Below are 25,063 nucleotides of genomic sequence, written 5' to 3' on the forward strand. Positions count from 1 at the left end.
AAATGGGATTCTGATTTTAAGGATCAATTATTTACCTACATAAACTGTGGACAAATGATTCTTTTTACCTTGGAATGTTTTTTTTACTAACATAATTAGACAGAGGAGATAGCACCTCATGTTCTCAGAGAACCTCAATTTTACCAGCCAATAATTTGTGAAGGGTCATTACTGTAGGAAAAGCAAGACAGCAATTATGTGACAAGACAGGAAGCCCTGATGGGCCCTCTGACCATACCCCAACACTCCAAGACCATTGCTAATACAGCCATACCATACACAAACCGACCCTTTGGGCCAATAGTCCATGCCGACCGTCTCCCCAAACTAAACTAGTCCCTACTGCCTGCACGTGGCCCATCTCTCTCACTCTCTCTCTCTCTCTCCCCCCCCAAATATTTCTTACGTACCTATCAAAATGTATTTTAAAATATTGAAACTGAACCTGCAACTACCATTTCCTCTGGAAGTTCATCCCACACACTAACCACTGTGTATAAACATTGCCCCTCCTGTCTTTTAAGTCTTTCTCCTCTCACTTTAAAAATATACCCCCTAGTCTTGAATTCCCCCACCTTAGGGAAAAGACACCTGCCATTTACCTTATCTATACCCCTAATGATTTTATAAACCCCTATAATGTCACCTTTCAACTTTCCTCCATTCCAGTGAAAAAAGACCCAACCTATCCAACCTCGTCTTAACTCAAACCCTCCATCCCTGACAATATCCTGACAAATATTTTTAAAACTCTCTCCAGCTTAATAATATCTTTCCTATAACAGGACGACCAGAATTTGTCATAGTAGTCCAGCAAAGGACTCACAAACGTGCTATACTACCCTAACCTATCCAACTCCTGTATTCAAAGGTCTGAGCAATGAACGAAAGCACATTAAACACCTTAACCACCTTCTCTACATGTGAGACAAGCTTCAAAAGTATCAAACCTGAACCCCTAGGTCTGTTTATTCTAAAACACTACCCAAGGCCCTATTTCTATTGTACAAGCCTTGCTACACCAACCCAAGCAGCCAGTTCTCTCCTTATATTCAATTCTCCTTATATCACTTCTGATGATTCAAGTTTCAATTACATCAATTATTTTTCTAAAACACCAAAATATGCATGTCCAGGCTGCTCAATCCATTTATGGAAAGCTCCCAGAAGCAACTAAAAGGAAAAATAATCTCACAACTCAGGAGTGAACTGAAACTCAATCCGATCCTATAACAAGGGCTGACCAGCATGACGGGAGCTCGACTTACCAAAACTTTAACCTAATCAGTTGCAGAGTCCTTGGCTGAGGGATAAATATTACCCAGGACAAACAACCAGTTCTGCCTGTATTAACCACCCTGATTGGGTGATTCGAGGTACATAACACTGAGCTGCAAGGCAGCTTGCGGCATTGTTTTGATTTGAATTTCCAGTAGCTGCAATGTCCAGCTTTTGGTTTCTTACCAGCCAGAGAGACATCCTAGAATAAATGGACAGGAGCAGGAATACTTCCAGTGTAAGCCACTGACAATCACTGATGACAAAACAGTAAATGGTAGGTCTATGATAGGATGGAAAGCAGGAAGACTGGCTAACAAAATGTTAGTCCTGCAGGACCAAAGGGAATAAACAGAGCAGGACAAGATTTCCACCAAGGGCAGACATGTTGCTGACAAAGAAAACAAACAACAAGAAACAACACTGAACAGGATGCGAAGGTGACAAGAGCTTCCAGTGTGAAATCACAATGCTTGTTTAGTCAACTCAAGAAGTGCCTAATTAAAAGATGACGTGCTATCCCCTAAGCATACTTTGAACCTCACTGCAAAAGTACATCAGGCCAAAGTGGGAACAAGGGAACACTGGAGAAATACAAAAAAAAAGACGGACAGATCACCAGAAGATCAGAATTTTATTTGCAGACATGCATTCTGCAAACTGACCACCAGTTGCTCTTGGCATAACTTGGTTACTTCTTTTGCCCTACCTTCATTCTCAATGACCTTGGAGCTCCAACCCTTTTATCACTGTCACCAGTCTTCCACTAAATCACCAACCTTAGCTTTTTTTCTAACACTGTCAATACCTTGCTCCAAACCTCTTACATTTAACTTTTTCCCAAATGTAATGAAAAGTCTCAGATGGCATCCAGACTAGACACCATAGGTTTAAGATGAGAAGGGAAAGATTAAAAATGGACCTAAGGGGCAACTTTTTCATGCAGAGGGTGGTATGTGTATGGAATGAGCTGCCAGAGGAAGTGATGGAGAATGGTAAAATTTCAACATTTAAAAGACGTCTGGATGGGGAAATGAATAGGAAGAGTTGAGAGGGATATGGGCCAAGTGTTGGCAAATTGGACTAGATTAATTTAGGATACCTAGTTGGCATGGAGGAGTTGGACCAAAGGGTCTAATTCAGTGCTGTACATCTGACTCTGTGGAATTTCAATTCAGTTGCTCTCTGCACAAACGTTGCCTGACTCATTTTAGCTGCAGCTTTTATTTCAGATTGCCAGCATCTGCAGTGCGCTTTCCAACAAAGTAAACTGCATAACTTTTAGTAGTGCTGCAAATCCTTTGCAATTAGCAGGACATGGGCAGAAGATCAGAGGCAACCAGTGTGTGGAATAAAAACAAATTGCTGGAAAAACGCAGCAAGCCTGGCAGCATCTGGGGAGAGTAATCAGAGTTAACGATTTCAGGTCCAGTGATTTTTCCTCAAAATTACCCTTGGAACAATGTCAAGCTCTTGAACAGGACGTGGAGGGCATTTACAAGAATGAAAGTGGATACATTGAAGCAGCTCAAATTGCTATCCCCTTAGAACAGAGCGAGTCAAGAAGCTTTAATGAAAACTAAAATTCAATTAAAATTTAAAACTATGAGGATTTGGAAGAAAACATCAGGAATTTTTTTTTGCCCCCAGTAGCAAAAGGGGTCAGAATCCACAACACAACAATGAATGTACCTGTTAGATGAATGTAACATATGGAGGGATCTGGAATGCTCTTCCTAAACAGGAAAAAAATTACACAACACCGGATTATAGTTGAACAGGCTTATTTTAAATCGCAGCTTTTGGAGCCTCCTGAGGGAGGTGGGGGGGTGGGGGAGCTCTAAAAGATTGTGGTTTCAAATAAGCCTATTGGACTATAACTCTGTTGTGCTGATTTTTGACTTTGTCCACCCCAATCCAACATCAGCACCACGACATCATGGCTCCTAAAAAGCAGAGAGGGAACAACCTAACTTTGAAAAGGATATTTAATTGAAAAGGAAAACATTGAGGCACTTATACGAAGAGAGGATCTGCATCTCATGCTCTGATTAGGTATTTTACTGGCTCTGGACTCTGATGTGTTCAACATCTTCAGACCATGATCTCTGTCCTCAATTTTGAATTTTCCCAGGCTAAGTTCCGGTCTGCATCTTCACTATTTTTTTGGCTGGTATTTATTCTGCTACTAACACCAATTCTGGTTGACCCTTTGTTTTTTGTTCGATTGTATCTTCTGTATTTAACTCTCCACCCACAAATCTATCCCTGACCTTGCCTTCTTATCCCCTCTACCGCATGCTTTAACCTGCGTCAACCAACACATTCCTATCTCTCCTCAACTGAGTCAAATTGTATTCAAAAGATGAATAATTCTTTCCACAGATGCTGCCAAACCTGCGTATTTCCAATTTGTGTTTTTATTTCCAATTTCCAGGATCCACTGTATTTTATTTGTGTAGTGGAGAAACTCAAATACATTCACAGAAGACTATGTTTAACAAAGAGCCAATCCTCACCTTAGGTGGTGGTGGGGAGCTTGGTTCTGTCTCACTTTCTATTGGGCTTTCGTCATCCTCGTCTTCAACAATATCAGTATCATCTTCATCTTCATCTTCAGCATGGACTACAGCAGTGCCAAACAGCAGCACCAACACCAACCACAGTTTCAGCTGCATTGTCTGGGAATGGAGTTAAAACAATGTTAAAAGATGTTTCAATTTACCACCAATATCAGTTTGCTTTGGATATTCTCAATTTACTTTCAGCAATACAGTTTGTTAAAAAATGGACGTGGAAGCTTGTGTTGAATAATCCAAGAATTATACTGTTGCTGCTATGAGTAAAGAGAATATCTTTTAGAATGAAGATAAGGAGAAACTTCTTCAGCCAAAGAGTGATGAATTTCAGGAACTTATTGCCACAGAAGGCGAGAGGCCAAGTCATTGAGCATATCCAAGATAGAGATAGATGAGTTCTTGAGTATGAAGGGGACAGAGGGTTGCAGGGAGAAAGCAGGAAAATGGGGTTGAGAAACTTACCAGCCATGATTCAATGGCAGAGCAGACCATGGGCTGAATGGCCTAATTTCTGCTCCTGTGTCTTATGGTCTTAACAGTGATGAGAAGCCCACCATGGTCACTGTGATACCAGAGTTCTAGCCACTACTAGCCTGTGATTGGGAGTAGTGTGCTGCAACTAACCTTCCACTTGGTTAACTGACTGTGCAGTAATCTGTGCTCGAATAAATCTCAGTAAATAACAAAAAGGATTTTATTCTTCAGATTTTAGTTCCTCAATAACTATACACAGATTAACTTTTGGGCATATTAACTAGTTCTAAGATAGAAAAGACATGCACCCCCAATAGCAGACTCTGCCATAAAGCAACTGTTGTCCACTCAAACTTCCCACTGTTTCACCCAAAGTTATGGTCGGTATCAAAATGGGCGGAGCTTCATTTTAACCAATTTCACATCCATGTGCAATAATTATGGCGGTGTCAGATCAAAACAACTTCTATGCAAATGTTCCATACAAAACCTGGCTCTCCTCCTCTCTCCGGACTCTTGCGAGCAACAGGTGCCCAAACACACAAGCTAATGTAACTCCATTATATGTCCATTATGTGAATGTACACTAGTTGAGGCAGAGTCTGAACATTTGGATGAATGGGTTGATCAAAGGGACAGCTGCCTTGGCTCCAAGCCCTGGAATTCCCTCCCTACACCTCTAAGATGTTGCTTGGATTCTTTGATCAAGCTTTTTGGTCCTATGTCTGGATACCTCCTTCCACAGCTTTGATCTCAATGTGTTGTTTATAGTGTTTTCCAGAGGATTCAACAAAGCTTCATGAAGAGATGTGAACAGAAATCAGAATGCATGGAATTACAGTAATCCTATAGAAACAGCTGGGAGGTGGGAGTCAGTAGGGATAACCATATGCATTTTCATGACAAGTTGTAACGTGTGGAACCTCACAGCAGAAAGATCACAGCTTTTTACTATTATATAAATCTTACATCAAGGAAAAGAGCTGAATATTAAGTTTAGCTGACATGCAGTAAAATGACAATAAGTACAGTATTATTTGTATGTTTGGAGCAGGAAGTGGTGAGGGCACATGGATAAATTAATTAAGTGTATAACGCAATGTCAGATGGAGTGGTGCGAGAGGCTATCCACTGTGGATCCAAAGATTGATAATACAAAATAATCCAAAATGTAGAGGGGTTCAGAATTGTCAAAGAGCAGAAAGATTTAGAGAGATTGAATACAGAAATGTTAAAGATAGTAAATAAGTACAAAAATAATTTTTAAAGGTCAAAGGAATGTGGAGTACTACATTAACTTATGGGCACATAGTCAAGGGGTTAAAATTAAATACTTTTAAAATCTCTTTAAATTGTTACATTTGGATTGGAATTGAAGGAAAGGGCACATGACCTTAAATTCAGAGCTGGGCCGTTCAGGGGTAGAGTTATCAGGAAGCACTTCTGCACGAAGTGTAACAGAAATCATCATTGCATCAAACATACCTGCTCAGCCTTTGGCTGACTGAGGAAAGTGTATTGAGGGTCAGGATTGCAAACAGAGACTATGCTCCTGGTTTACCAGGCACCTGTAATTCCCATGCTCCCATATGCTTGGGGAGACCTAGACAATTTACAGAAGTTACCGGTGAAGTACCAGCAGTGGTGCTCTCGCAAGGTTCTCAGAATTCAGTAGCAACATTAGTTTCAGTAGCAACATTAGCATCAAGATAGTAATAACTCAAATCCAGCTGTGTGGACAAATCTGCCACTTGACTGCTTGAACAATGGTTTACTTGTAACTTGGTCACAGCAACAGGCAACCAGGAGGACAAAAACATTTTAGGGCTCTTAAAATGTCCCTGAAGATATCATACATTCTCACTGACTCAATGAGTTCCTGGCTTGTAACTGACCAAACTGGAGGTGGTTAATTCAGGGAGCCTCTAACCTGGAATTACTATTTCTTCTGTAGCTTCTGCAAAGACTCTTGCCCTTTCTAATATGTGGTACATTGGAGCTCTGACATTTTCAGTTCAAACTATTTTTAAATATGGACATAGCTCTAATTCTTCATTTTTCTACTGTTTCATTTATAAAGGCGAGGCCCCAGTTTTATTAACTGCATTGCCACCTTCAAAAGCTGAACAGAACCTGATTCAAACAGGTTGCCAAATGAATCAGTCCACAGGAGGAACAAGGTGAAATCCAAGTCTCATGGAACACAATTTCTCAATTACCAGTTTGGCAAGTTATGTTTACAGAAATCATCTAGGTGTGGAAAAGTGCTCAGACTACATCCTATAGAGCTCTGGTTGAGGAGTCTACTAGGAACAGGCCTCTGCAAAGTGATTATGGAAAAACAGCTGTTAACTACATTTCTCGCTTGCTTAGTATGAAGATGATTGTATGGGGAAAGAGGGGTTGGGCATTAAGCAGCTAGACATCAACTGGTATATTTGCTACAGTACAGTTTAATATCCCCAACTGCAATCATAGAAGGAGCTATTTGAGGCACTACCTTTTATATGAAAAATTCAACAGAAGCCCTATCTGCAGTTTCAATTGGACACAAAATCTCCCACAGCCTTTAAGAACAGAGTTCTATTCGGACCAGTATTCACCTCTTAAATAGCGATTATTTTGTCAGTCATTTAGTAGTGCTGCTTGTGGGGTCTCTGGACAAATCACTTCCTATCTTTTCTACATTCCATGACTCACGAGAGGTAGATTGTGAAAAGAGCTGTAGAAATAGATCTGAATCCGTATTTATGATCAAGGCTTTTTTCCAAGATACTAAGGCCAACGTTTGGTCCTCAAAAACAAAGGTGCTGACTAGCCACCTTCTTGAATCACTGCAGATCTCAATGCTGTAAGGGACAAGTGTTCTGACAGTAATGAAATGCAGTGTTTTTCCTATTCTGCATACAGTACAACTTGAAGGGAAACTTGAATGCATTTCTATCATCTGCTGCTTTTGTTCTATACAACAAAGATCTTACTGCTGAGGATTTCATAAATTGAATGCAGCTTTTAGACAGGGCACAGCACTGCTAGCGATACTTGATGAGGTTCCAATTAAGCAAGCTACATGTCCTGGATAGTGTCAAAATGCAAGAATGCACTTGGATTTGCACTCAACCAGGCAACGTGGAGGGAAAGCCCACCCTGCACTCCTGGCATACTTTATAGCTAACAAGAATGTTTTCAGGAGGTCCTCCCTACACAATACTCACTCCCTGATCTGCTCCTGTATTATTATTATGATGAATGTTGGTTATGGGGATCCATTAATACATGTACGGAAATAGGCAGCTGTGGATTCAAATATAGCAAACGTACAATTTACGAATCAGAAATAAGGAAGGGCGAAGAGGTTAGGGAGTCTCTCCACAGATTAGAGTTTCTTCCCAAGCCAAACTCAGCAACTCACTTCAATTCACTTTCAACACCACCACATGCCCAAATACATGTTGTTGCTACAAGAACTCCACAAGGCCCCGAACTGGTTAAGAAATGGGTTTTCATTCCGTCCAAAAACTGGTTTCCCAGGCCTACAGCAGTGCTCTAGCAAGGTTCAAAGTAAGCTGTTTGACCACCACCTCATCTTCCACTGGGGGCCCTTACAACCTCCAGGACTCAACACAGAGTTTCATAATTTTACAGCATGAACACCTCCAGGTTTACGACCCACTACCAGACACCAGCTCCTGTTATATATGGGCTGCTTTCACAGCCAACCCTGTTTTTAACCACTCAGCCCCCATCACCCATCTAGCTTCTCCCCTGACTTACTATTCACAATCCCTTTGTCTACCTATCCTTTTCTTCTGTGTGGGCTCCCTTTACACCCACCTACTCAGTTCTTTTACCATACCTCCCTTGCCCATGATCAGCATAAATACCACTTTCCTGCTAATTCTGAAGATTCACTGAATTCAAGACAGTAACGTTTCTCTTCACAGATGCTACCAGACCAGCTAATTTCCCAGCAATTTGTTTTTGTTCACAGCTTTGTTTCATTATATTCGGCTCCTCCCCTCTTTGATTTTAGCATTCTTGTGAAATGTCTGAATGAGTACAAGATTAAAAGCTTCAATGTTTGTCTATTTTCAGTAATACAGTCAGTTCTTCTGTAACGTGATGGTTGTGTTCTAGGCAACCCCACATTATAAAAAAAAATCGCGCTTTAGAAACAGTGCTTAAAGTGTTGCTGATTTAATTGCATTACAGCCAACACTTTTAAAAGTTCATGCTTTAGAAACAGTGTACCTAATTCAATCACATTACAGCGAATTAAAATTAACAAAACGCGTGTTCTAGTGGAATAACCTGCATTTAAATTCCACATATATGTATATAAAAATATTTCCCATATGCAACAACATAACTAGATCACTGCTGAATCTACTCTTAATAGTGCTGCCACACACCACAGTGGGAGTAGAGGGCTACCCCAATGTGAAGGCAAAGTCTTCACTGGAATGCGTAGCAGTGTCTCTTACCAGTGCAGTCATGGGTAGATGCATCTGCAACAGCTGGGCGAAGAGATGATATAAAATAGGTTTTCCATCCTCAGGTCAGTGGTGATATTCCTCAGAACTTAACCAGTTCCGTCAGTATTAGTGCTACAGGGAGATTCTGGAGTTGCTTTTCACTTCAGACACCAGATCCCAGAATTAGCATTAGTCAGCTTCAGAAGTGCAGAAACTAAATTACTGGCAAGGAGCCAAACTATTGTCTTCACATTCAGAGTGAGAAGCTTCAGGCACGAATCCAAGCTCTGGGCGTGTTTATGGTCTGCCTTACCAGACTAAGAAGCATAGATGCATTCGGAGAACAAACCTCCCAGGAACATTATCCTGGACCTCTATTCCAGTTTAAAAAAAAGTGGCAGAGGTTTGGAATTACAAATACAGATTTTAATGAAGCAAGGAAGATAAACCCTCAATTTCTGCTGGACCACACTAGCTCCAGTCAAAGAACAGTACTGTACTTGGTTGGATGGGAACTCAGCTCATGTCAACATTCTGAATCATTTTCTTTCTGCTATCATCTCGTAAAGCTGGAGTGCACTGATACCTCCGCAACAGAAGGTTGAGTGTTCAAGTCTCACTCCAGGATTCAAGTGCAAGAAAACCAAACAAGGTTAACAGGCAAGTCAAATACCAAGAGAGTTGGCACCTTACTTGAAACATCAGACCAATGCCCTATCCACCCTCTCAGGCAGCTGCAAACTGAAGGAGCAAAGAAGTTATTCCCAGCATTCTGATCAGTGTTTATCTTTCATACCAAGATCTGGTCACAACCACATTGCCATGCATAAATTGTTGCATTTCTTATTTCATGTCTTCTAATTCAAAATATTTCATTGGCAACGAGGCACAGATATCTGGGAACTGTGAAAGGTACTGTATACAAAGACAAGCCTCTTTTGATAGTCAACAATTGAACATTCCAAATTGGTAACAATACTGTGCAGGAGGCCATAAATTGCAGTATCAAGTCCAGCATCCATTTCTCAACCTTTGGTAGATGCAGATAAATTAAAGCGGAGAAAAGTTAAATTGTAGAATCATACAGCATAAATACAGCCAATCAGCCCTGTGCACCCATACTACCTTATCGAAAGATTATCCAATTAGGCCCATTCTCCTCTAAGTAGCACATCAAGTAATCATTTATCCAACTTCCTGGGAAAGTTACATTTGTATCTGCTTCTACCATCCTCTCGCACATACTTTAAGATCACAAGGAAACATTTGCAGAACAAAATCAAAATAAAGAACTGCAGATGCTGGAAACCTGAAAAACATTGCTGGAAAAACTCTGGTCTGGCAGCTGCTGTGGAGAGAAATTAACATTTCAGGTTCACTGACCATTTTTCAGAAATGACATTAGCAGGGCTATGGGGAAAGAGCAAGGCAAGTCAAACTAATTGACTTTCAAAGTGCCAGTGCACATCCAGTGGGCAGAAGAGTCACATTCAGTGGTTACAAGGAAAATCAGCAGTGTGCCACCTCCAGTCACAGGTCATGCAAGTTGACAGTAAGAGGATTCCACATGTGGGCTCCAACACAGTACTTCTGAAACTAGAGGAACAAAATTGTGAAATAAAGGGCGGTTCTGAACAAATGAAAATGTGGACTGCTCAATCCCAGAGTGAAAGCATTAAGTCATGAACAGTGCAACTAGAGGAGTGAATCTAATTAACTTCTCCAGATCAACCTAAAGCCATGGTTGCGTTACAAACATTAGCGCTCGAGGAGGACAAGGCTTGTATCTAAAGATACAAACTGTTTCAAACCATGGATACAGAAGCCAGTATAAATAGTTCAGAAGCGGAGACAAAGCACATGGCGATGAATGCTTGTTTCCGATCATCTCCAAGATACAAACAGTAGCTGGGACATATTGCCAAGGAAGGGTACTTGTCACAAGTCACTTAATCCCATCTTCACCCCTAGCAGTTAGGGATACCGACTCAGAATGGTAATTCTTTCCATCACTCTGGTCTTCCTATTCCGGTGGGAAGAGGGACCTGGAATTACTTTCTCCTTACCAAACCTAATAAAAGTTTGCTGTTGAGGCAGAGAATAGAACAGGTTAATGCAAAGAATCAAACACTGGCACTATCTAGATGTGTGACAGCAAATTCGATTACAGTAATGTGGCAGATGATTGTTTCACTGATATTGGTTGAGATTTAAATGTTGGCTCCTGGACAAAAAAAAATTCAAAATATCTGCAGGACCTTTTTTGCCCACCTGACAGGGCCTCATTTTAGCATCTCATCTAAAAAGGTCTCCAAAAGAATCAGGCTGAATTACAGGCTTTAAGAACTTCATCCTTCTGACTCAAGAGTTCTAAAAGGGTCATCCCTTCATCCTGGGGTTGTGCCCTCAGGTCCTAGGCGAGAAAACATCTTCTCTATATCCACTCTACCCAGGTCTCTCAGTTTCATGTAATTTTCAATCAGAATTCCTACCCCCCCCCCCCCCAATTCTTCTAAACTTCACTGACCACACACGCAGTCCTCAATCACTCATGACAAGCAATTAATCACCAGGATCATTCCTGTAAACCTCTTCTAGATTCCCTCCGATGCCAGCACATCTTTCCTTGGATATGGGACCCAAAACAGCTCAATATTTCAAATCAGAGCCTTGCATTCCAGAGGATGTATATCTCTGCTCTGGATTTCTAGCCCTCTTAAAATTAATGTCGAGAGTGTGGTGCTGGAAAAGCACAGATCAGGCAGCACCCAAGGAGCAAAAGAATAGACGTTTCAGTCATAGGCCTTCATCAGGAATGAGGCTTGTGCACTGAGAGATGATTGGGAGGGGGGTGGGGGAGGCAGTTGAGAATGCAATAAGTAGATGAAGGTGGGGGAAAGAGAGAGGTAGGAGAGGAGGGTGGAGCGAATAGGTGGAAAAGACGATGGACAAGTCAAGTGGTGGTACTGAGTTGGAGGATTTGGCTGAGTTCCGATGAGTGATGTCACTGATGGCAGAAGTGACACCAGCAATGGACTCTTTCTCCTCTTAAAATTAATGCCAACATTGCATTTGTCTTCATAACCGCCAACTGAACCTGCCCATTAAACTGAAGAGAATCTTGAACTAGGACTTCCAAGTCCCTTTGCACTTCAGATTTCTGAAATCTTTCCCCATTTGGAAAATAGTCTACCCTTTGATTCCAAAATGTATAACATCCCACTTAACCACATTGCTTTTCATCTGCCATGTCTTTGCCACTTACCCAGCATATCCAAGTCCACCCCACTTCCTCAACCTATCTTTATGTCATTTGCAAACCTAATGCTCTTAGCTCCTTTGTCCAGAACATTAATGTATAATATCAATAGCTGTGGTCCCATTACTGTTCTATGGAAAGCCACTAGTCACTACCATCTGAAGTTCCCTTTATCCCTACCTTTTTCCAGTCAGCCAATCTTCTATCCATGCCAGTATTTTACCTCTGAAACCATGGGCTCATCTTACTCAGCAGCCTCCTGACTCTCCCTTGTCTAACTTGCTCGACACAATCTCAAAGAATTTGAACAGATGCATTACGTATGACCCCCCCTTGACAAAGCGGTGTTGACTCTGTCCTATTTTATCATACGATTCCTAGTACTCTGCAACCCATCCTTAAATCATAGCCTCTAAAATCTAACACCTGTGGTCAGGCTAACCAGCCTAAAAGTTTTCTGTCTTCTTGTTTCTTCCCTCCTTAAATAAGGTTGTCATATTAGCCACTTCTCCAGTCCTGTGGGACCCCTCATGACTCCAGTTGTTCTTGACGGATCCCCAACAACGCCTCTACAATCTCCTCAGCAACCTCCTTCAGAACTCTGGGGTGTAGACCAACCAGTCCAGGTGATTTATTCACCTTCCCCAATACCTCCTCTTCACTGATGGCCACTACACTCACTTCTGCCCTGCCTCTAAGTCTGGCATGTTTCTGGGGTCTTCCACTGAGAAGTGATGCAAAGTACTATTCAGTTCATCCAGTATTTCTTTTCCCAGCCTCATTTTCTACGAATCCAATGTCCACTCTTGCTTCTCTCTTACCTAAAAAAAAATACTCTTGCCATCTTCTTTAAGCAGAAGATTTGGAGAATCATAGTCTCATTAAGCAGAATCAGCATGGCTTCATGAAAGGGAAATTGCACCTGACTGATTCATGAGCTTTTCAAGATGGTCTCAACCAAAATAGATTGGGGGGAGAACCAGTTCTTGTATTCTATCTATCTGAACTTTCAGAATTCATTTGACTATGTACCTCAAAACATTGTTGCGAGATAAAAACCCATGGTGTTGAGAGGTAATACACTGACATTGATAGAGAACTGGTTCATGGGGTGAAACAGCAAGTGGGGATAAGCAGTTCTTTTTCAGGTTGGCGAACATCTGACCAGCGAGGTTCCACAGGGATCAATGCTGGGGCCACAACTGCATGAATGTCCAGGAGGAAAGAAGGGAATGTCCAGGAGCCAAATTTATAAACAAATATAGGTCAAAAACAATCAGAGAAGAGTATAAACAATTTATAGAGAGATAGTGCAAGTTTAAGTGCTCAAAAAAAAAAAATCAGTAAGTGCAGCATGTGGGAAAATATGAAGTTGCTCATTTGGGAAGGGCGATCAAAAGAACAGTATTATTTCACTGGAGAAAAACTGCAGAGAAGCTGCACCACAAAAGGACTTTCAGGTACATGTGCATCAAACAAAGCTAGCACAGAGGTAATCTGGAAGGCTAATGAAATGTTGGCCCTTATTTCAAGGGGTATAGTAATAGGAATGTCTTACTGCAATTGTACAAGGTGCTGGTGAGACACATCAGGGGTACTAGGACCAGTTTTCATCTCCTTAAGAAAAGATATTGTTTCATTGGATGCAGTTCAGAGAAGGTTCACTGGGATGATTCCTAACATGGAGGAATTGTTCTAAAAGCAAAAATTTAATAGTTTGGGGCTCTACTCACTGGAATTTAGAATAATGACAGATTGAAACATTGAAATATTGTTAAGGGGCTCAACAGGGTAAACCTGAGGATGTCTCATGAGGGAAAACAATCCGAGACCAGAATGCAATGTCTCAGAGTTAAGTGGTGCCTACTTAAGGCTGGGGTGAAGAGGAATTTCCTCTGACCATCAAAAGTGAGAATGGGCTGGTGGGAAGCTTCGATTACTTAGTGTGGAAACAGGCCCTTCGGCCCAACAAGTCCACACCATCCCGCTGAAGCGCACCCACCCAGACCCATTCCCCTACAGCTAACACTACAGGCAATTTAGTGACACCAATTCACCTAACCTGCACATTTTTGGACTGTGGGAGGAAACTGGAGCACCCAGAGGAAACCCACGCAGACACAGGGAGAATGTGCAAACTCCACACAGACAGTCGCCTGAGGCAGGAATTGAACCCGGGTCTCTGGCGCTGTGAGGCAGCAGTGCTAACCACTGTGCCAGCGTGCTGCCCACAATTTCCCTCCCTACCCCTATCTGTGTTTTGGCAAGACCATCCCCTCAGTGACTCCCCTGTCAGATCCACAGTCCCCACAAGCACACCGCCCCCTCCCCCCATCTTCCCCTACTACCGCAAGAAGTGCAAAACCTGTGCCCACACTGCCACCTCACCTCCAAAGGATCCTTCCACATCTGACAGACATTTACCTACACTGCCACACATATCATATACTTTATCCATTATACCCGATGTGGTCTCCTCCACACCGGGGAGACAGGACACCAACTTGCGGATTACTTCAGAGGACATTTAGAATCAGAGATGTACAGCATGGAAACAGACTTTTCGATCCAAATCATCCATGCCCACCAGATATCCCAACCCAATCTAGTCCCGCCTGCCAGCACCTGGCCCACATCTCTCCAAACCCTTCCTATTCAAATACCAATCCAGAAGCCTTTTAAAATGTTGCAATTGCAGCAGCCTCCACCACTTCCCCTGGCAGCTCATTCCATACCCGTACCACCCCCTGTGTGAAAAAGTTGCCCCTTAGGTCTCTTTTATATCTTTCCCCTCCCACGCTAAACCTACACCCTTTTTCTGGACTCCCCAACCCCAGGGAAAAGGCTTTATATCTATTTATCTTATCCATGCCCCTCATAATTTTATAAGCCTCTAAGGTCACCCTTCACCCTCCAACGCTCCAGGGAAAACAGCCCCAGCCTATTCAGCCTCTCCCTATAGCTCAAATCCTCCAACCCTGGCAATATCCTTGTAAATCTTTTCTGAACCCTTTCAAGTTTCACAACATCCTTCTGATAGGAAGGAGGCCAGAATACATGTAATATTCCTAAAATAGCCTAACCAATGTCCTGTACAGCCTCAACATAACCTCTAACTCCTGTACTCAATACTCTGCCCTATAAAGGAAAGCATACCAAACACTTTCTTCACTCTCCTACCTACTTGCGACTCTACTTTCAAGGAGCTATGAACCAGCACTTCAAGGTCTCTTTGTTCAGCAACACTCCCTAGGACCTTACCATTAAGTGTATAAGTCCTGCTAAGATTTGCTTTCCCCAAATGCAGCATCTTACATTTATCCAAGTTAAACTTCATCTGCCACTCCTCAGCACACTGGCCCATCTGATCAAGATCCCATTGTTCTGAGGTAACCTTCTTCACTGTCCACTACACCTCCAATTTTGGTGTCACCTACAAACTTATTAACTATATCGCTTATGTGTGCATTCAAATCATTTATATAAAATGATGAAAAGTAGTGGACCCAGCACTAATTCTTGTGCACTCCACTGGTCACAGGTTTCCAGTCTGAAAAGCAACCCTTCACCACCAACCTCTGTCTTCTATCTTTGAGCCACTTCTGTATCCAAATGGCTAGTTCTCCCAGTCTCCCCTGGGGAACCTTGAACACCATACTGTGAAGTCCGTATAGATCATGTCTACCACTCTGCCCTCATCAATCCTGTTACTTTTTCAATAAACTCAATCAAATTTGAGAGACATGATTTCCCAAGCAGAAAGCCAAGTTGACTATCCACAATCAGTCCTTGCCTTTCCAAATACATGTGCATCCTGTCCCTCAGGATTCCCTCCAACAACTTGCCCACCACCAACATCAGGCTCACTGGTCTATAGTTCCCTGGCTTGTCCTTACCACCCTTCTTAAACAGTGGCACCATGTTACCCAACCTCCAGTCTTCCAGCACCTCACCTGTGACTATCGATGATACAAATATCTCAGCAAGAGGCCCAGCAATCACTTCTCTAGCTTCCCACAGAGTTCTAGGGTACACCCTGATCAGGTCCTAGGGAATTATCGACTTTCAGGTGTTTCAAGACATCAAGCACTTCCTCCTCTGTGTTATGGGCATTTTTCAGAATGTCACTATCTATTTCCCTCCGTTGTATATTTCTGGGACACCTGCACCAATCAACCCCTCTGCCTCATGGCTGAACACTTCAAATCCACCCCCCCTGCCCCTCACACCTTCCATTCCAAAGACATGCAGGTCCTGGGCCACCTCCACCAAACTCTAACTACCCAATGCCTGGAAGAACGACGCCTCACCTTCCACCTGGGGACTCTGCAACCCCACAGGATAACGTTGATTTCACCAGTTTCTTCACTTCCCCTCCTCCCACATTATTCAGTCCCAGGTCTCCAACTCTGCACCGCCCTCTTGACCCCGTCCATCTTCCTTCCCATCTATCTGCGCTACCTCCCTGTCCGACCTATCACTTTCACCCCCATCTTCATATACTTATCTCATTCTCAACTACCTTTACCCCAGACCCACGCCCGCCTTCCATGTATCTTTCAGACCCAACCAGCTCACAAGCCTCATTACTGATGAAGGGCTTCTGCCCCAAAATGTCGATTCTTCTGTTCCATAGATGCTGCCTAACCTGCTGTGCTTTTCCAGCAACACAGTCGAGGGGCTGAACAGCCTACTCCTGTTCCTATTTCTAATGGTACGACCAAAAAAAAAATCCCTAAAGTAAAAAAACAAAGTTCCAGATTTCCCAGAGAAGTACATTCTGGCATCACCCTGAGCAGCCTGGCTCTAACTTTAAAAGTGTATCCCCTAGTGAGGGACCTCCATCCCAAAATACCCAAGGGAAATATTGCTTTTTGTCTATCCATCCTATGAAATTGCTGTCAACCTTCTACACGTGAAATTATTCAAGTTGAGCCTAAGCAAATTATTTTTATACTATGCCCATTTTAGTCCCAGTATCAGTTGGCTTGACTTCTATTTGCTCTATGCCAATGCCTCAGCAAGTTGCAATATATCGAAAAGAAAAACATTTTCGGATGAAATAGCTGAGTGCTCTGAAATTCTAGAATACAACCGATTGAATCTCTCTCTGCCACGATTACCTTGAACAAAATCCAAGTCATACGAGAACTCACTGCACAATCCAAAATGACAATTTGCACTAATTGCCAATGTCAGTTACCACAAGATGGCTTGGGTGTCAAGCTTGATTCACTGCATTTCAATCAGCGCCTGTCTCTGACTGAGATCACATCATACACAAGAGATAGATGTCAATAGACATGACAATCAGCATGGATTTCTGGACTAGTTTTGATAGCCTAGAGGAAAGGGACACAATATTGTGTAAGTTTGCCATCAGGTAGCTTTTTAAAAATGTTTTTAAGAGATTATGACAACAGGTCTGGTCTTAGCCATGATGCAGCAACATTCATTATACAAAGTTGAAGGCACAGTTGTCAAAGACTGAGTGGTAGAAATTAAGTATACACAGGAAGCAGGTTCTAATGAGTTGTAAGACTGGAGGTGGTGAGAAATAGGAGACTGAATATATAAACTTTCAAATCTGGTTGGGAGCCAATTAAAAAAAAGCACAAGCAAAATTGCTTGGACAGTTTAGTGTCAATTATGTTACAGACAGCAAAATTTTGAATAATCTCAGTTTGCAGGAGGGTGCAAAGTGTGGGGGTCAGTCAGAAGAGCATGGGAATATTCCAATTTGAGAGCAAACAAAAGACATGAATGAGCAGTTCGGCCAGAGATGAGCTGAGGTAGGGCAATGTTTCAGAAATGGAACCAAGTTGCTCTTGGTGATGCCAAGGAAGAATCATCTTTGCCATTTCAATGAGCTAAGGTAGAAATTGGGATGGGGAGGGGATGGAGGAGGAATAGGCAAGTCAAGGAACAGTTTATGGCAAGAATCAAAGACAACATGCTCAATCTTTCCAGTGTTTCCTTTTGCCATTTCAATGCTTTACCTAAGTCACGCAGTGGGGCAACAAGCTCCATATCAATAATTTTGTGCAAAGGAATGCCTAACTTGAAAGGCCATTAGATCACAAATAGTAGGAGCAGCAGCAGTTCAAGGAGATCGCTCCTCCTCAGATCAATGCTGATCTTCATCACCTTCATCTTTCTGCCCTACCCCATAATCCCTCACCCAAATTCTCTTCAGTAAGAGTTCAGAGTCCTCTAGGGTAGACGATTCCAAAGATCAAGCACTTAGTACATTCAGTAGGCAAAACAAGGAGGTAACTTATTACCTGGAAGTTGCAAGTTTTGGTGAGATAGAGGTTAACAATGGGATCTCAAAGTACAAATATCAATCTCAAAATTTGAGAGATAACAGTGAAACAAACGCTAGAAGGACAGAATCAAAAGTAATGTAAAACCTGTATTCAGTCTTGGTTGTACCAAATATAGTTCTGGTCATGATAATTTAGAAAAGACAAAGACACTGGAGAGGACACAGAGCTTTAAAGGAATCTCAAATGTGTGGGGTTTATGTAATCAGGAAATGCCTGACTGCCTGGGTCTCTTTTCTCATTCAAAAAGGTGCTGTGGGTTAACCTAGAAAACTTTTAAATTATAAGTGGCTTTGTCAAGAATGGTACAAAGAAAACATTTCTTCTTGTGAGATGGAACATATCTGCAGGCAATCAACTAAGAGAGTCACCAAAAAATTCAATTTGGAACTGAGAAGAAACACATCTCTACACACAAAGGACAGTGGGAGTGTGGAAGCAGGTCTCAAACCTTCAGGTCATGTTTAAAAGGGAACAGTATGTAGTTAATACGATCAAGGGTAGCAAGACAGAGAAGAGGCGTCACAATTATTGATTTAACTGAGGAGTCAGGTGATGGTCAGGATGACCCATAAACACTAACATGAACTGGAAGGGCTGAACAGTTCATTTCTGCACCACATATCACAAGACGAGTGAAGGGATTTCTCCTCGAGTCTTACATGGTCGATAGGAACAGGAGGAGACCAGTCAGCCCCTCAAGCCTATTCCACCACTTGATGAGATCATGGCCGGTGTGTGACCTAACTCCACACACCTGTGAGTGACCCATATCTCTCAAAACCTTTGCTTAAAATTTTATCACACATTTAAAATTAACAACTGATCCAGCATCCACTGCCATTTGTGGAATAGGCTTTCAAACACCATCATGTGCATAGAAGTGCTTCCTAATATCTCTCCTGATGGTCTGGCCCTAATAGCCCCCCTCCGTTCTAGAATCCTCAACCAGCACAAACAGCTTAACTTTACCTACCCTTCTAAATTCTAGGAAAAGCAGACCTAATTTGAATAGTCACTTCTCATTGCTTAAGCCCTTATTCTTACACACCTACATTCTACTCATTCTATGGCCAATATATCCTTCCTAAGATGTAGTATCCAGATCTTTTCAATACTCCAAGTGGGGTCTAACCAGGCTTTTGTATCACTACAATGTAACTTCTGCATCCTTGTATTCCAATAGATATAAAGGCCAGCTTTGCATTAGATTTCTTGATTAACTTGGTTATCTCAAATCTCTAACTCACTAGTTAGAACCTCTCCAGCCAAGCAAAACCAGGCTCACCATTTGAACCGATTAAGCCTGTTAAGTATTTTGGATGGTTTAACAAGATCAGCTAAGTTCCAAACCCACAGAAAGTATACTCAATGTCATCATAGGACAACCTCACCCCAATCTCAGCAATCAATCAATCTGGTGAATGAAAGCAAGATATTGCACATATTGGAACACTGAAATAAGGACAGAAAGTGCTCCAAAAAAAAAAAAAACCCACCACCACCACCAGCAGAGAAAAGAGTAATGTTGCTGGTCCAAGATGACTTGTTTTTAGAATTGAAAAATGCTGGCCCAGCCAACAAAACTGATATCCCATGAATAAATAAGAAAAGGCTGCCTGTTATAAGGTATGACCAGGCAATGTTGAACTGTGTGACTGCAGAATCAAATCAGAGCTGAAAATTTGTTGCTGGAAAAACGCAGGTCAGGCAGCATCCAAGGAGCAGGAGAATCGACGTTTCGGGCATGAGCCCTTCTTCAGGAATGAGGAAAGTGTGCCAAGCAGGCCAAGATAAAAAGGTAGGGAGGAGGGGGTGTTGGAAATGCGATAGGTGGAAGGAGCTTAAGGTGAGGGTGATAGGCCTGAGTGGGGGTGGGGACGGAGAGGTCAGGAAGATTGCAGGTTAGGAAGGTGGTGCTGAGTTCGAGGGTTGGGACTGAGACAAGGTGGGTGGGGGAAGAGAGGGGAAATAAGGAAACTGGAGAAATCTGAGTTCATCCCTTGTGGTTGGAGGGTTCCTAGGCGGACGATGAGGCACTCTTCCTCTTGCTGTCATGTTGCAATGGTCTGGCAATGTCCTTCTGGAGGAAGAGTGCCTCATCGTCCGCCTAGGAACCCTCCAACCACGAGGGATGAACTCCGATTTCTCCAGTTTCCTCATTTCCCCCCCCCCCCCAAACCTCGTCTCAGTCTCCCAACCCTCGAACTCAGCACCACCTTCCTGACCTCTCCGCCCCCACCTCCACTCCGGCCTATCACCCTCACCTTAACCTCTTTCCACCTATTGCATTTCCAGCGCCCCTCCCCCAAGTCCCTCCTCCCTACCTTTTATCTTAGCCTGCTTGGCACACTTTCCTCATTCCTGAAGAAGGGCTTCATGCCCGAAACGTCGATTCTCCTGCTCCTTGGATGCTGCCTGACCTGCTGCGCTTTTCCAGCAACACATTTTCAGCTCTGATCTCCAGCATCTGCAGTCCTCACTTTCTCCCTGCAGAATCAAATCACTCAAATTCAAATTACTTTTTTTTAAAAAATGTACTGAATTTCTGCTATACTGCTCCAGTACTTATTTACAGATATGCAACATTTCCTGTGCAGCAGCTATGGCTTAGTGTGTTTTTTTTTAAGTCAGAAGATGAGGGTTCAAACTCCACATTAGAGATTTACAAACTAGGTAAAAAGGAACAGAAGCCATTCAGTCCCTTAAATCTAATTGTTCAATAAGATAATGTCTTATCTTAGAATTGAATGTGAAATTCAAAACAATCCCCAATGAGCTTCAGTTCACTTGCCTAAGTGTCTACCCACTTCTACCTCAAAATTAATAACTCCACCATCTTGAGACAGGAGTTCCAAAGTATCAGAACCCAAAGAAATTCTCATCTGTCTTAAAAAGCAACACCTAGAGTTTTATAAACTGTACTCCCTAGTTCTTGTCTGACAAACAAGTCTCTTCCATATTACCTTGTCAAGAGTATTCAGAATCTTAAGCTTGAACATAAAAGCTTAGTTGATGCTCAGTGTAGTACTGAAAGATTGTTACACTGAAGGTGCCATCTTGAGAGATTTTAAGCCCAAACTCTACCAGATTGATTTTAAAAAGCCACCTTAAAAGGTGTTCTCTTCCACTGGGCTCGACCAACATCACTTCAAGATGACCTGTGACCATTATTTCACCGCAAGCTGCTGTGCAAAATTTCGCTACCAAATTAGAACAATGGCTACACTTAATGACTTCATGTGCTGCAGGATTGACTTTCTGAAGCTCGCAAATGCCATAAACTTCCTTTCCAGTTGCAAAAATAGCACATTTGTAATACTGAACTCATTCAGTTGCACACAATTAAAACTTGCTTTAGGGACCAAAAGGGATGATGACGACGTTTCCAGAAAATACTACACAGGAGATGCCTCAAAGCTAAATAGTAAAAAGAAACCTCAGGACAAACCAACGACTGAAGTAAGTGACAATTAAAGAATATTAAGTTGAAGATGCGATGTGGCTATGGCCTTAATCTCTATTCTATCTACAGTATATAAAGTGAATTCATTAAAGTGCAAATGACAAACAGAAGAGCCCTGGTACCTCGATTCTATACTTAAAGTAAGGACATCACGTGAAAACAGGAACCGAAAAGACGGATAGAATGCAGGCCTAAGAGAGGGACTCAAACGCATAAACGTGGGGGGAGACAGCAAGTCGCTCAACCCAGCACACTCACCCCTCCCTCCCCAAGGCGGATTACCGGGAAGCCGGATAGCTGTCACCTCGGTACAGCAGCAGATGCGGCAACGCGCAAGGGATCCGCACACCCAAGCCCCAAGCACTTGCTGGCGGGCGCCAATCGCAGCCCGGGCCGTCCACAGTAAAGCAAGAGAAAAAGGGTGACTGCTAAGAGAATTAGGAGGATCAATGCAGGAAATACCCCGAGCCGCTACATTGTAGCGAGCCTCCGAACTCAGAAAGTAACAAATGGGGAAAGGTAACAAACTCCGTACCCGGATGGTTACAAAGTATCGCCCCGTGCTACCCCCGCAGTTGCTACTCACACTCGACTCCTCGGCGCCCGGGAACTGCGCTACTCACGTGACCCAGCCCCACCTCCCTCCTGACGGGGCGGGCGGCGCGTGCTCTCTCCGATTGGCCACGCGTGGAGACGACCTCACTGCCGATTGGACGGAGACTCCGCCAATCGTTTAACCTCCGTCGCCACGCCGCGCCGGCTCCCCTCGTGGAGCCCGCTGATTGGTCTAGGCCGGGACGAGGAAGTGTGGCGCTGAATGGCTTGGGGTGGGGGGCAGGAACCACGTGGGCAGCGACTATTGGAAAGAGGTATGGATCAGCTGGTGCTTCAGCAAAGTGGGTGGAAAAGCTTCTTTAGAACTGATAGATCTAAGTGGACACTGGTTTCTTAGAAAATGAAGGAGGGGAAATAGTTGTGGGGTACAAGGAAGTGGTAAGGAGCTAAAGAGGTATTTTTCATCTGTCTTTGTGGTGGAAGTTACTTTGAACATTCCATTAATGTTAAAGAATACTGGGGAAGAAAGCCATTATTAGAGAAGTAGTATTACACAAACTAATGACACTAAATGTGGTTAAGTTACCCCTGGTGGTTTGCATCTGAGAAACCTAAAAGAGACAGCTACAGCATCAAAGACCCATCTCAACCCAGTAATGCTCTCCTACAGCCTCTTCCATAAGGCAGAAGATACAGGAGCTTGAACACAAACACACACACACACACCAGTAAGTTCAGGGGCAGCTTCTTTCCGGCTGTTATTAGACAGATGAATCGACTCTCTAACTTCAAGTAATGCTTATCTTGCCTAGCCCATGCACTGTGCAATGTAGCCTGTAGGCCTCTTAAGTTTCTTTCTCCTCCCCCACCCCACATGATTTGTATGTCCTTGCTTACCATGATCTGCTTGTACTGCTCACAAACAAAGCTTTTAACTGTACTTAGGTACACATGACAATACATAAATGACTCAAATCAAAGAGATTTATGAGGAGCATGGAAAAGATAAATAGACAAATTCTTTTCCTTGGGATCGGGGAGTCCAGAATTAGAGGGCATAGCTTTAGGGTGAGAGGGGAAAGATATAAAAAGAGATCTAAGGGGCAGCTTTTTCACACAGATGGTAGTATGGGTATGGAATGAGCTGCCAGAGGAAGTGGTGGAAGCTGGTACAATTGCAACAATTAAAAGGCATTTGGATGGGTATATGAACAGGAAAGGTTTGGAGAGATATGGACCGGGTGCTGGAAAGTGGGACTAGATTGGGTTGGGATATCTGGTCGGCATGGATGGGTTGGACCGAAGGGTCTGCTTCCATGCTGTACATCTCTATGACTCTATAAGTTTCCAACAGTGGCATAGGGACAGCATGGCAGCTTAGTGGTCAGCATTACTACCTCACAGCATCAGGGACCCAGGTTCAATTCCAGCCTCAGGTGACTAAATATGGGGAGTTTGCACATTCTCCCCACGTCTACATGGTTTTCCTCCAGATGCTCCAGTCTCTTCCAAAATCCAAAAATGTGTAGGTTAGGTGAATTGGCTATGCTAAATTGCCCATAGCATTTAGGGATATGTAGGTTAGGTGTATTGGTCATGGGTAAATTTAGAGCAATAGGGTAAAGGAATGAGTTACTCTTCAGAGGGTTGGTGTGGACTTGTTGGGCTTAATGTTTCCATCTCAGAGATTCTATGATTCTGGAGAAGTGCTGGAGGATTGCAGATCTGTTAGCAAAGTTTAAAAGGTGTTAGACCTTCCATGAATTGGAAGGGAACAGAGAGATACCATGTACAGGTAGATAAGATTAATTTAAGTGGTATCCTGGTCGGTACAGGTATGGTGGGCCGAAGGACCTGTTCCTGTGCTGTATTGTTCTATTCCTGAGTTCTCTGATGGTAAAATTGTCACTGTGACACCTCTATTCAAAAAGGCAAAAAGCAGGTAACTCTTGGCTGAATAGACAAACATCTATTGTTGGAATCAATTATTAAGGAAGCAATAGCGACACATTTGGAAAATCATAATCTAATCTAGTAGAGTCAGTATGATTTAATGAAAGGGAAATCATTTCTAACTGGTGGAGTTTTTCAAGAAAGTCTGAACAACAGAGGATAGAGATGATCTGTATTTGGTCTTCTAGAAGGCATTCAACAAGGTACTTCACAACACATTGTCATAAGATAAGAAACCATGATATTGAAGGAGGTATATGGCATAGATAGAGAAGCTGCAACAAAAGGAAACTTGGGGGTATTTGTGCACAAAACACAGAAAGCTAACACATGGAGGCAACAGCCAATCAGGAAGATGAATGGAATGTTTGCCCAGAGTATGAGTAAGGAAGTCTTATTGCAATTGTACAAGGTGTCGGTGAGACTACATGTGGAGTTCTGTGAACAATTTTGGTCCCCTTATTTAAGGAAATAGATAATTTCATTAGAGTCAGTTCAGAGAAGGTTAATTGGATGATTCCCAGTACGAATGGATTATCTTATGAGCAAAGGTTAAACAGGTTGGAACTCTATTCATTGGAGTTTAGAAGAATGAGAGGTGATCACATTGAGACAAATAGGATTCTGAAGGTGTTGACAGGATAAATGCTGAGAGAATGTTTCCTCTCATGGGAGAATTATAGGACCAGGGAGAGGAA

The 25,063-nt window shown here is 42.7% G+C and overlaps 1 protein-coding gene across 3 annotated transcripts in view; it reads right to left on the reverse strand.

Annotated features, from left to right (window-relative positions):
- The window catches only part of canx (calnexin), a 52,374-nt gene extending 29,853 nt beyond the window's left edge, over positions 1-22,521 (reverse strand). Inside the window, exons 1-2 of one of the 3 annotated variants that reach the window (XM_072590336.1) lie at positions 22,444-22,521; positions 3,798-3,959 (exon numbers count right to left, since the gene is read on the reverse strand). In XM_072590336.1, the coding sequence (XP_072446437.1) occupies positions 3,798-3,956 (159 nt within the window). In that variant the 5' untranslated portion in view covers positions 3,957-3,959; positions 22,444-22,521. Of the gene's footprint in view, positions 1-3,797; positions 3,960-22,115; positions 22,135-22,392 lie in introns of those variants that run through there. The other 2 variants (XM_072590335.1, XM_072590337.1) reach the window with 2 other exon arrangements.
- Positions 22,522-25,063: the final 2,542 nt, after the last annotated feature.

This window comes from Chiloscyllium punctatum, chromosome 20 (assembly GCF_047496795.1).
Source record: "Chiloscyllium punctatum isolate Juve2018m chromosome 20, sChiPun1.3, whole genome shotgun sequence".
Taxonomy (NCBI): domain Eukaryota; kingdom Metazoa; phylum Chordata; class Chondrichthyes; order Orectolobiformes; family Hemiscylliidae; genus Chiloscyllium; species Chiloscyllium punctatum.